Below are 12,236 nucleotides of genomic sequence, written 5' to 3' on the forward strand. Positions count from 1 at the left end.
GATTATGTATGGAATAGATTACCTGCAGACAATAGAAAGCCTCAAAACCTTTTTTTTAAGGCTTTCAGAAACCACATGACTAAATTTAGGTCATAGAATTCCAAGTAATGTAAGCAGATTTTTCTGCCATAATCCATACATTGATTGAATATAAACACTTGCTTAGACTTTACACCCTTCTCTTCTGCTCCCCAAATCTGCCCTAGTCCTTTAAAAAAAGTGCATGGAAATCCAAGCCCATTTATTTTGGGTGGCGTATATTACTGTATTTACTATCCCCTGAAATTAAGTATGTTCTCCCTACATCAAAACCTGACCTGCTCCTGGTTAAGGCCAAGTGGCCAGAGAAGGAAAAATATGTTCCACTAGCATATGCAATTTCATGACACTGAGCCTTTCATTAAACAGTAAATCAAACTATTTTATACATTGTAATGAAATGGTTCATGTTAACGTTTCTGGTTTAATTTCCACACTCCACTCTTCAGTAGTCCTTAAATTTTATTTTCCATTCATGTGACTACAAATGGGGGTTTGTTTATCGTCTTCACATACTCCTCTGGACTTGAGGTTGAAATTAGTTCAACAAAATATTTTATTCTGAGTTTATTGGACAGCATAAGAAAGGATGCATCAGAAAGGATGGACTGCAGATTTTTTTTGCCGGCAATGTAAGAAAATGTGAAGGTATGTTATCCCTTATGATTTGGTCTTGTCTGTTATTGGTTCCTTTTTGGAATAATATATGTTACAATATTATTCCAAAAAAGGAACCAATAACAGACAGTAGATTCATGGATAAATGTTTTCATGTTAAAGACATGAATGAATTATATTCCAAAATGGTGGAATTTGACAGTTTTTGAAGAACTGTGTAATTTATCAATTTTTGAAAAGCCTGTTTTTTCTGCCAATCAAAAAATGATACAGTGTGCTTCCCTTTGGCATAGACTTCATAGTATTTTGCAGGACTAGACATTTTTATGGATAATTTCATATTTTGTAATTAAATATATGTTATATTTAGGTGACATATTTAACATGTTAATTCTTGGAATTGTTTTTTGTTTTATTTTGTTCTTTTGCTCTTTTTGTCTGTGTTCATAATCAAATTTAATAATTAGACTATCAGTTGGATGTTATCATTTTTAATTTTTTTCTTAAATGGTTTTTGTTTTAAGTTGTTTTCTCTATATTTCCTTAACAATTGCAATAAAATATTAGTTTAAAAAACATTATATACTCCTAATTATATCATGGTTAGTTGTATGTTAAAATGATAACATGATGGAAATGTTACAACAGTTTAAATGTATTTTTTTTTTTGATCAGCAGGTGGCAATAGTGGTATTGACATTCTGTAAGGCTTTGAATAAAGTTAACCATTTTGAAAGACTTATTTAAGCTGGTTGTGATAAAGCAATGCATTTCAATTATAAAAATGTATCTCCTGCACTAATATATTTTTTTAAAGGATTATTTCCTTGGGAAATAAAATGGAGAGGTTGTATATTTCTTTTCAGATAGGAAACAATAGAACAGGTTGTCTCAGGAGGTGGTGGACTTTCTTTCACTAGAAATAAAGGAACCTGGATGGCCATTTGTCAGGTCTGTTGTACTTATGAATTCCTGCATAGGACAGGTTGGTTTAGATTATCTCCAAGGCCCCTTCCAACCCTTACCTTCCATGATTGGGTGGGCATTATAGTTATAGGATCCCAATATTACATCTTCACTGACTCTGAGTTTGTTTTTGCATCAGGTCAAAATGCAACCACAAAATCTTAAAAGGGTTTGATTTGAAGTAGCATTTCTTCCCATATACTGCTATTCAAGCTGTAAGATCACTAGTAGAGGCCTTGCTCCAAATGTCCTCACAAGTGGGGATACACCAGATGTCCCCTCCAGAACTTCCCTTTTCAACAGTAGCTCCTCAGTTTTGGAATCATCTGCCCACTAAAAGTCTTTGTTACCTTTGCAGTACAAAGACCTCAGAGCAATGGTCACTGGCTTCAAAATGGCGGGCATGACTGATAATAAAAGTTCTGCCCTTTTAACGTGTGTCACAAGCATTGCATACATGTGCAGGTAGTCCTCGTTTAACAACACTAATTGGGACTGGAAACTCCATCGTTAAGCAATGCGGTCATAAGTTAAAAACCAAGCGGTGACTGCACCACTTAACGATGGCAGTTCTGGCAGTTCCGGTTGCCATCATTAAACAAGGACCACGTGGGTCGTTAAGTGAGAACCTCACACAACCATGACTTCAAACTTCCTGCCAGCTTCCCCATTGACTTTGCTTGTGGAAAGCTGGCAGAGAAGGTCGCAAATTGCGATCATGTGACTGTGGTATGTTGCGACAGCCATAAGTACAAGGTCACTGAACAAGTGGTCGTTAAACAAGGACCATCTGTAAAGAGGGATGGGACTTCAATTCCCTGGTTGTGCCCACCATTTGTAAGTAAGTGACTGTCACTGCGGGACAACCCATTCTGCTGCTAAGTTCAGGTTTTATGTTGCTGCAGTTTCTGTTTGCTTCTGCTGCTTTTTAACTCTTTTATTTGTGTTTTCCTTGTAGGTTGTGTGAGAGGGTTTAGCTACAGCGTATCTTAGGTATAACCCAAGCTTCTAGTATACATATAGTGACCATACATCCTTTATTATAAAGGACAGTTCTTTATTTCAGAAAGCTGTCCTTTAGATTTATTTTCAAAAACTCACTTTTGTCCTTTATTTTGGTCATTTAACTTTTACTGTACAAGTAGTACCAGTTAATGTACAGTCTTTTACATTCATGTGAAAAATATGGAAATTGTATTGCCTTTTTAAAATAAATTTACATATACTTTTTGGTTTTAGATAATTTTATTAAAATATGTGTTTTTGTAGTTTTTCTTGGTTTTGCCCTTGAATTTTCCTTTGTAAGGCAAAGTTAAAAACATAAACAATTAAAAAATTTTATCCTTATGAACCTCTTTTAAACTTGCCCCTTTTTCAGGTTTGTCCTTTATGTTTTCCAAGAAAATATGGTCACCATAAGTATACAATATATCTAAAACCCTTCACACAATGAATATATACATATTAAAAACATTCCAAATCTGGGCTAACCCCATATCAATATTTTTAATTTTACACTCACGTTACAAAATTTAGAAACCATAAACAGTTCAGGCACACTGTTAAAATACAGTATAAATTAAATCTGTTATATAAATTCTGTACATAGGTAAATTAGCTTCTATGACTGAAGGGTCTGATAACATGAAACATGAATAACGGGATTTTTCATCACTAACAGCTACCTTTACTTATGACCACATTGTTTTGAAATATTAATGAAAGGTATGGCAAACATATCACCATAATCATTTTATAAAGAAAGTACCATCACAAAACCATAACGCTCTTTATTTTAAAGTAACCTTACCATTTGACTGCCAGAGAGACCAAATAAGAGTAAGAATTTGAGATCAGCAATAGCAATTCTATGCTATCAGTGATACACACATTCTAGTTTGACTTGAAATATAACTCACAATAGGAAGAGAGCTGATTTCACAAGTCAAGGCCTGGATGGGATGGGGGAATGCTGCACGTTATCTGGACTTACACAGCTTGGAAACTGGTTGTATTTTGAATATATATAATACTGCTTGGTGTAGTCTCATCTTGTTTTTTAAAAGTCTTTGTGACACAATTTCCATTTGTAGGCCATATTAATTATTTATATATATATATATATATATATATATATATATATATAAAAATATAAATAAAATTATCGGTCCCTAGTTCCATTGATTAATAAATAATGGTGCTTACATGTGTTCAAGAGGTCTTTGGTTTATGTTTCAATAGCAGTTTCTTGTGTGCATGTCTCTGCTTTGGAAACGTTCCTAAACAGTTTACTCTTTTAAAAGCATTTTTAACAATCCACACACATACAAAAAATAGCATTGTTAAGCATCTTAGTAGCTTTTTAAATGTTTGCCAAAATAATACAACACTTGAAACGTTTAGCCAGTATTGCTGAAGTCTAGTATAAATAATTATTTGCCTTCTGCTTTTGTCTACCGCTAATATTTTCAGCACCAACTTCATCTCATATTAGGGAACACTTTATATATTGCTTTCAGCTGTCATATTCATAATAGAAACCCAATGCATACATGATGTCACCAGGAATCTAGGCTGACTCAAAGTAAACTTTACCATTTAAGATAATGCAGTTTTTCCTTCATATATGACACATATATGGGCATACTCATTTTGCTTATTGAGTTGTGGATGATTGGAGTAAAAGCTCTATGCTTTAGTTACATTTTGCCAGCATGCCAACTTCCTCTAGTAGCTGCACAGTTTTCTAGATCAAACATAATCTTTGGAAATTTCTGGAGTTCTGAGTTGAGTATTAGTATATGAAGTTTGTATCTTTTAAACAAATTCCTAGTAACCATGAGCTTAAGATGAATGATTCTCTTGGAAAGTTGATGATCTTTAAAACTATTTCTATAAATTATGGAATCACAGATTTTGAAGGGGGGAAAAGCTAGCATATATCCAGTAACCATCTCATCATTATCTCTACATTAAATGTGGTAATGATCTATTCATAATTTCAAACCATAATTTGGTATTACAGAACTGAACTCTAGATTTCTGCCCCTTCTTTACTCATACACAGAATAATAATTCATTCTTTAATAACCCAGTGGGTTTCTCTGATGTGTAAGGTAGCCAACTGAGTGTTTCTTACTTGCCGTAAGTACTAAATTATAAATCTTGGCTTTGATCCTGATATAGAGTTAATTGGGAGAGCAACTGAAAACCAAACATGCAGGTTCAAATATAAAATACTATACTCAGTTGTGCCATCAGCTAAATGCTACACGAGGGAAGATGCAGGAATGAGCATGTTACCGCTATCCTCTGCTAGTTGTTCTTGCACAGAAAGGATGATTATCTACAGAAGAACCCTGGAATTCTAAACACTTGGTGAGAATCCTGCACAGATTGGGAAGTTTTGCTCTGCAGATCATTATGTACCACATATAGAAAGCTTATGAGGATGGCAAGGGAGGGAGGCAGCTTGGCAGAGCTATCTCATTCATCCCTATGCCTCTTCCTATGTAGAATTTTCATGCAAGGCGAATTGAATGGCTAAAGAAGTAACTCTTTTAGGCAGGGTAGGAGACAACAAGAATGCCAGGCATATTTCCATAGCACCAATAATGGTTTGGTATTTACACATATGATGCTCTATAAGGTTATCTTAGGTGGGCTTCCATGGATTTTTTATTAAATGAAAACTGGCATCACATCAGTTTTAAATCTAAAAATAATCAGGTATTATATACATATATGATTTATTACTGGCTGCTGCTAGTTATTAAAATAAGCTAGTATAATTATAGTTAGGTCCATGAAAGCTTTGTTTTGATTGTGCAGTTCATCCCTCATCTGTGCATTTCAGAAGGAGACTGTTCCCATTCCAGTGGCAGTTCATGAAAACTATTGTCGTAATTGATTCTTACTATACTTTAGTGACAGCAGCACTGATCCTAATGTATTTGTTAGTTGGATTTCTGATCATCTCATTCAGAAACATTTTAAATGGAATTGAAGTAATTATGTTAATCTCAAGGGTTTTTTTGTTTTTGTTTCTGTTTTGTAGTGATGTGAATATGATTCCAGAACTACAGCTGAAAGAAATGCTGTCTTTCTATTAAATGAATACCAAATTGCACTTTCAATCTTGAGCAGGCTAAGTTTAAAAATGCATTCAGTATGTTCATAATTCAGTATAAAATGACTGCCTTACTCATTGTATAAGGTCAGACCAGTGGCTTAGTTTCTGCAGAAGACTGAGGATTCTTTCATAAGCATAGCACTTTTCAGTATGCAGAGATGAACCTGTTCATAATAGTTTCTGATGAAATCTAGGTGAATTATTTGGAATACTTTCCTCCTTCCTGAAAGTTAGTATGTGCTATTCACTGAAAAAATTATGTTAATGCTTTCTGAAAGGATGTGTATAATATATTCATACTATATGTCTGAAGTATAGATTTACTTTGTTTCTCTCACATAGCCAAAGCAGTGTTGCAAATACAAATAATGGAATTAAATATTTACAACCGATACTAGCTGCTATGAGGGGTCAATCTCGATATTTTAATATACGCAATTTTGTTATTCTCTTATTTTAAGTAGAAATACATTTGTTCACCATGATCTCCAAAAGTCAAAAATGCCCATTTTTAAAATCTGGCTACAATTACAGAGTTACTTTCAGATGGCTATGTATGTTACAAAGGAGAATCAGTATAATCCTTGGATTTATTTAGTAGCATAGAAAGAGCTGGGCTCTGTTCAGTAAAAGAAAACATGGCGATATATCAGTACAGTATTTTAAGTAAATATTGATCTATTAAATGTAAGTCACCTTTTAGCAGGGTATTATTAATGGGATAATCCCATTAGTATCAACCGTGGAATACTTAGTTCAATCAGTTTGTGAATGCAAGAAATCCTGCATGAGAATATCTTTCAAATGGGCTTATGGTCTTAGTTCAAAGATAGCCAGAAGACCGCCCCACCCCCTGCTTTTTTTATTATTTGTTTTTAAGATTTATATCATTTTTAGGTTTAATTAGAGATTTTGCACTTCTAAGTTACAATTTGCTTTGCATCATGCAGTAAAGTGAATTATCATTATCATTAAACCATTATAAAATTGCTATTTCATCTTCTTCCTACTGTTCAACTAACATTCATCTTCCCTAACTTAAGCCCATTAGATTAATCTTGTCTTCTAGAGCAGCAGAGAAGCACCATTTGCTTGTTTTCTGTGTCAGCCCTTCTGGTATTTGAAAAGTGCCCATCTCAATATTTTCCAAGCTAAATATCCTGCTTTCCTTTAACTTTTCTTCCTAAGCACGTTATTCTTAATCACTGTTGCCCTCTTAATTTTTTCCAATTTGTCTCATCTTTCTTAAAATATGGCATGCAGAACTGCATACGGTACCAGACAAATCTGATTAGTGCAGAATAAGGAAGGAGTATTTATTCCTGTGGCTAAACATCATGGTTCTATTAATGTTAATGGCACTAATTTGCAGCTGTATCACATTGCTGACTCTTCACTTTGTTATAATCCAGAACCCAAGAGACAGATCTCATGTACCATGTGTCAAACCAGGTGTTGTCCATCATATATCAGTGTTCTGAATGTGAGCACACCTGAAGGCAGACATTTGCATTGTGTTGTGCTGGAAATCATACTGTTTTACTCAGCTTTCCATTATATCAATGGCATTTTGAATGTGTTACTGTTATATGAAGTAACATTCTGGATCATCTGCAAATAAGAATTTCCTATACCTAAGTGATGGATCAATGGTTGAAGTATACCACGTCCTAGTAGGGAGGCTTGTGGCACCTCACTCAAAACTTTCCTTGATTTAATGAAGATTATTGATAAGAGCGCAATGATTTTACAACTGTGAATTCATCCATGAATGTCACGGCCAGCAAATTATGTCTATATAATTAGACATTTTGCTACAAAGTATGGAGAACTTTGTCAAATGCTTTGCTGGAACTAAGATACATTATTTCTTGCACCTTTTTCAATATATATTCAGACAGTAACCCAATCAAAAAGAAACACAATTATGGCAGGATTTATTTTTGTCATTCCATGTTCCCGTCTACTTACAGTGTTTTCAGACTTATTTCTAATCTGTTTTCCTTTCTTTTCTAATATCAAAGTCAGATCAATCAATTTGTAGCTTCTTGGATTTTCTTTTATTCCTGTTTAAAGTCTGAGACATCTGCCTGTCTATATTTTGTGGAATTCCCCCATTCTTCAAAATTTCCTGTAGAAAAGGTGCTCACAAGTAGAGTATAAAGAAATTTATGTTGCTTCCTATTCAGATGCTGAGATTGTTATTGAAGAAGTCTGAACAGATCCGGGTGATTCAAACATTGCAGGTCTCTTGTAAAAGCTACCAGAAATAGCTACTACATTGTGACGTACTCCGTGCAGAAACAGAGGAATTTGTAAAGAATTTGACACGTTTGGAATTGATCCCACAAAGTAGCGTTATATGTAATCACTGATTTGGTTGCCTGAGGAAAGTAGAAGTCTATGTGCACATGCAAAAAATGTACAAAATTCTTTCATATCTGTCCTAGGCCACAAATACCTAACTCAGGTCTAGACGGGTAGTCAGATCAGCATATTTTTTAGTGAAAAATCATTTATTAAGAAGGCTGGCATGAAACATTTTTGTGCCAGCATTAGATGTCAGCACACAATGGAACAGATGTGAGAGAACAGAAGTTTTCAAGAGGTTTTCAAGAAAGCCCCTGCAGATAAATCAGTAAGCTGTATCCCAGAAGCTAAGAGAGCTTTACCCAAAGAAAAAGACTCCTCCTCAGAACACTGAAGGAATGTCACAGAATTCCACTGTAGACATGTTCAGAAGCAAAAGCCTATCTAAAGATTCAAACATATCCAGTGCGTAATGACTGCTTTATTGTTCATATAATGCCAGTTGAGACTTTGACCAGCATGATAAATTCTTGCATATGATGGAAGGCAAGAACTAGCTCTCTAAATTCCACCTATTGGTCACTATGCAAGTGTTTTACTCAATTTATGCTTTTTTCACCAGCCTTTTTGGAATTGGATGAATCACGGAATGCATTTGACTGATGCATAAATATGTACATTGGCATGAGTCTCATCTATCTTTATATGTGGCATCAGATATCTGTAATTCTCAAGCCAAGCCCTCAATGTGCTGGATATTACTTGCAATTATCAGAATCTGAACTGATGAGTCTTTCTGATATAATTTTTATTATAAAAATGCCCCAGTTATTAAAATGAAGATTTGCACATTTACTGCACTTCTGCACAGTAAGCAATAAGCTATGGATTTGTTTTACTGTTACTTATAATGAATTTAAAAACACTATTTGAGTATTATTTATTTATAATTTGCAGCCATTGCTTGCCCTCCCATTAAGCATTATGGCAGACATGATTAATGTCTGATTGTTCCCCATTACTCAACTTTCACTGTAGCTCTCAAATCTGTAGCCCTAATGCATCTCAAAGTCATGAATTTGAGAAAGAATGTCATAGGTGGAAGGCAGTGACCATGACCTACAGAGAGAGAACCATAAAGTAATGGACCCATTTTAGGAACATCATGTTGATAATTTCAGTGCAACAATTCATAAGACTGTAAGACACACTAGAAATAAGAGCCCTACTATCACATGATTATCTTTTCTAAAATATTTCTCTCCTCTGATAATAAAGAGAAAATAAGTAGGTGAAAGTAACTGTTGCAGTTAACAGATTTACTTTCTGTTAATGATGCAGGACTCCTTAAAGACTGTTCTCTCAACCATCAGTCAACAGAACTAGAAAATATGCTACATGCTTTATATCATATGGGTCACACTGGAAGTCTTGGATTTCATCTGAGCAGCTTAGGAATTAACCATGAAGAACAAAAATGATTCTGACTCCAAATTGAAGGAGACATAACAAACGTTCACAGCTCAAATCTTTCTGTATTAAAAAAAAGTATCATATGCATGGATTGTCCATTTTAATACGGTTTTCTATTAGTCTTTTATGTCCTGATGTTGGAATATTTTACACTGAGGCTGAAGACTGTGGAGGAAAAATAGTCCTTTCCTATGTAATAGCATAATGTAATTGGCAACATCTAATTTTCACAGTTCTCTGTGAGTTACTGTCAGATACACCCTGCTTCTGAGATACAAACCCTGTACTCTTCCAGTGGAGACTGTTTTGGATTGCAGCACCATGACTTTTCTTGCTTTTTCTTTTTCATTTAGAAAGACAAGTTTAAATAACAATAAGGACTTGGTTCTGATGAAGCCAAGATCAAACCACTTACTGGCTTTTCACTATAGGGTTCCATATAGGTTGTAGCAACATAATTGTGTGTGCAGTAAAAAGACCACTCACTGAGTCTTTTTGATGAATCCAGTTAATCACATTAAAGAGTCCCCAGATGCACACAAAAATAAAGAATAAAATATTCTCAATCCCAAATAGGCATCTTTGGAATCCATAGTGCAAAGTAGTTTTGCTGATTTAGTTTGTCCTAGTATATTTATAGATTCTTGTCTTCAAGTCTTTCCTAAGATAGTTGATCTACAAAACAAAAACATGAAAGTAGTAAAAAGAGGGAAAACAAATACGGTATAAAATTATTTAGAATTAGTTTGGCCACACTTATCTAAGTGCTGGCTATGCCAGATTTATAAAAGCAAAACAGCAATTCATGGCAGGAATAATAGCAATTGGTGTATATTCTCATCATACTGGGTAATTACATTGCAAGGTCATGAAACTAAATATAGTTAGTCAATAAAATGTTATATATAAAAAGTCATTTTTTATTACACAGTTTTCCCTGATTATGTTATCTTAATACATTATCAAATATTTTGAAGACAACAAGGCATGTATCTTTCACTATTCAGTTCAAGAGAGAAATTTTTGCTAAATAGATGGCAAAGGTTTTTCCTGGAATACCTGTTGGGTTCATGAGGGTCCAGGGGCTATGACACTGTTTTGCAGCATGTCCAATTCCCATGCATCTATTAAGTAAGTCTCTAAAAAGCAAATAAAACTCAGCAGGAGTAAGGATCTGGGCTTTGAAAATTCAAATGCTGTTTTACTGAACCCCCCAGAGATCCGAACACCTTCTACCTTGACCTTGTTCAAGCAAGCCTTGAAAACCTGGCTCTTCCCCCAAGCCCTGAATTAGGGAATGTGATGGGCCCCTTATGGGAATATGTGGGTTACAATTCTATTGCTGCTGCTGGATGTCTATAGTTCTTTTGCTAGTTATATTATTTTAAACTGTATTTAATATAATGTGACACTCAGAGTAGTTAGGAAGTTAGATGGCTTTAGATATGCAATAATAAATAAATAAAATATCCATTGCTTTGTAAACACTCTGAACTTATCTCTCAAGTACCTTAGGTAGACATTTTGCTTGGACTAAATAATTCTACTTTATTCATATTTGCCCATCTTGTTTATTAGACTGTTTATTAGATTTATAACACACTTTTCCTCTAGAAGCTCAAAGCAGCATACACAGAGCACTGCTTCCTCCAATTTTTCCCCATGACAAAAACCTTGTGATGTGGGTTGCGCTGACAAAGTGTCATCTACTGAGTTTCCATGGTTGTGGGGTGGACTTGAACCTGAGTTTTCCTGGTCCTATTCCAACACCTTAATTAATTCACCACCCTGACTCTCAGGTTTGTGACATGAGTTCCAGGGGTCAACTATATAATAGATTTTTTTATCCTCTGGCTTGTAATGGGAACCTAAAGAAGGTTCAGTGAGGAAACAGCATTCTCTAGCAGAAGGTAGTCAATTTGTGATTCCAGCTATATAGGCCCTGAACTTTTTTTTTTTTTTTTTTTGGTATTATAGGAGCTCTCTCTAATTGGATCTCAGATTATTGTTCCAATGATTACTGAAAACTAGGTCCTCAAGTTCCTGCCATTTTGAAGTGGGAAATACATGAAATTCTAGGCTATAAAATAAGGATAAACAAAGAAAAATATAAAGAAAACCTGAGTCTTCCCCCAGAAAAATGAAAATTCCCAGCCTGCCTCATCTATTTGCATAATTTATCCATCCACAGAGACTCTTACCCATACTTTGTAGATATGTTTAGGTATGTGTCATGAACAAAGATAGCAATAAAAGATACCAATGAACAAAGATTGGGATATCATGCAATCATTACATTTGCTTGTATGCAAAGATGTTTTAATTGCCTTTTATTTCTAGCCAAGTTTGTAATTACTCTGGATGAGAGAGAAGATGACATTTTCAACATGTTATCCATCTTTTCTACACCAATAAGAAATCTCAACTCAGATTAAAAGTGCAAATACCTCAAGTTTTTCCATCTCTCTTTTTCTGTTTGGTTTTCTGGACTTTCACTTTCATAGGAAGCCAAATACAAACCTAAAAAAATGAGATGGGGAGAGAAAGAAGACAAATTAGTTATTGAATTGCTATTAGTAGTTCAAAGGTTAACAGTCTCAGAAAACAAAAACAAGATGCTTGTTAAAAGTAAGGAAACAATCTGCTGCACAGCTAGGGCATTTCAAGAAGGCCAGACCTCTTGTTCACAAACTCTTCT

At 34.6% G+C, this 12,236-nt stretch overlaps 1 protein-coding gene across 3 annotated transcripts in view; it reads right to left on the reverse strand.

Annotated features, from left to right (window-relative positions):
• Positions 1 to 7,675: 7,675 nt before the first annotated feature.
• RASGEF1C (RasGEF domain family member 1C) overlaps positions 7,676 to 12,236 on the reverse strand; it is a 93,764-nt gene continuing 89,203 nt past the window's right edge. For 2 of the 3 annotated variants that reach the window (XR_003086159.2, XM_007421919.4), the window contains exons 13-14: positions 11,986 to 12,058; positions 7,676 to 10,213 (exon numbers count right to left, since the gene is read on the reverse strand). Coding sequence is in view for 2 of the 3 variants with exons in the window: in XM_007421919.4 (XP_007421981.1) it covers positions 10,189 to 10,213; positions 11,986 to 12,058 (98 nt within the window). In the remaining variant the exon portion in view is untranslated. Of the gene's footprint in view, positions 10,214 to 10,597; positions 10,678 to 11,985; positions 12,059 to 12,236 lie in introns of all 3 variants that reach the window. The other variant, XM_025175108.2, reaches the window with a different exon arrangement.

Source organism: Python bivittatus, unplaced genomic scaffold (genome assembly GCF_059951505.1).
Source record: "Python bivittatus isolate LINGU-HERP-01145 unplaced genomic scaffold, Pbiv_v1 ctg000080_np1212, whole genome shotgun sequence".
NCBI lineage: Eukaryota > Metazoa > Chordata > Lepidosauria > Squamata > Pythonidae > Python > Python bivittatus.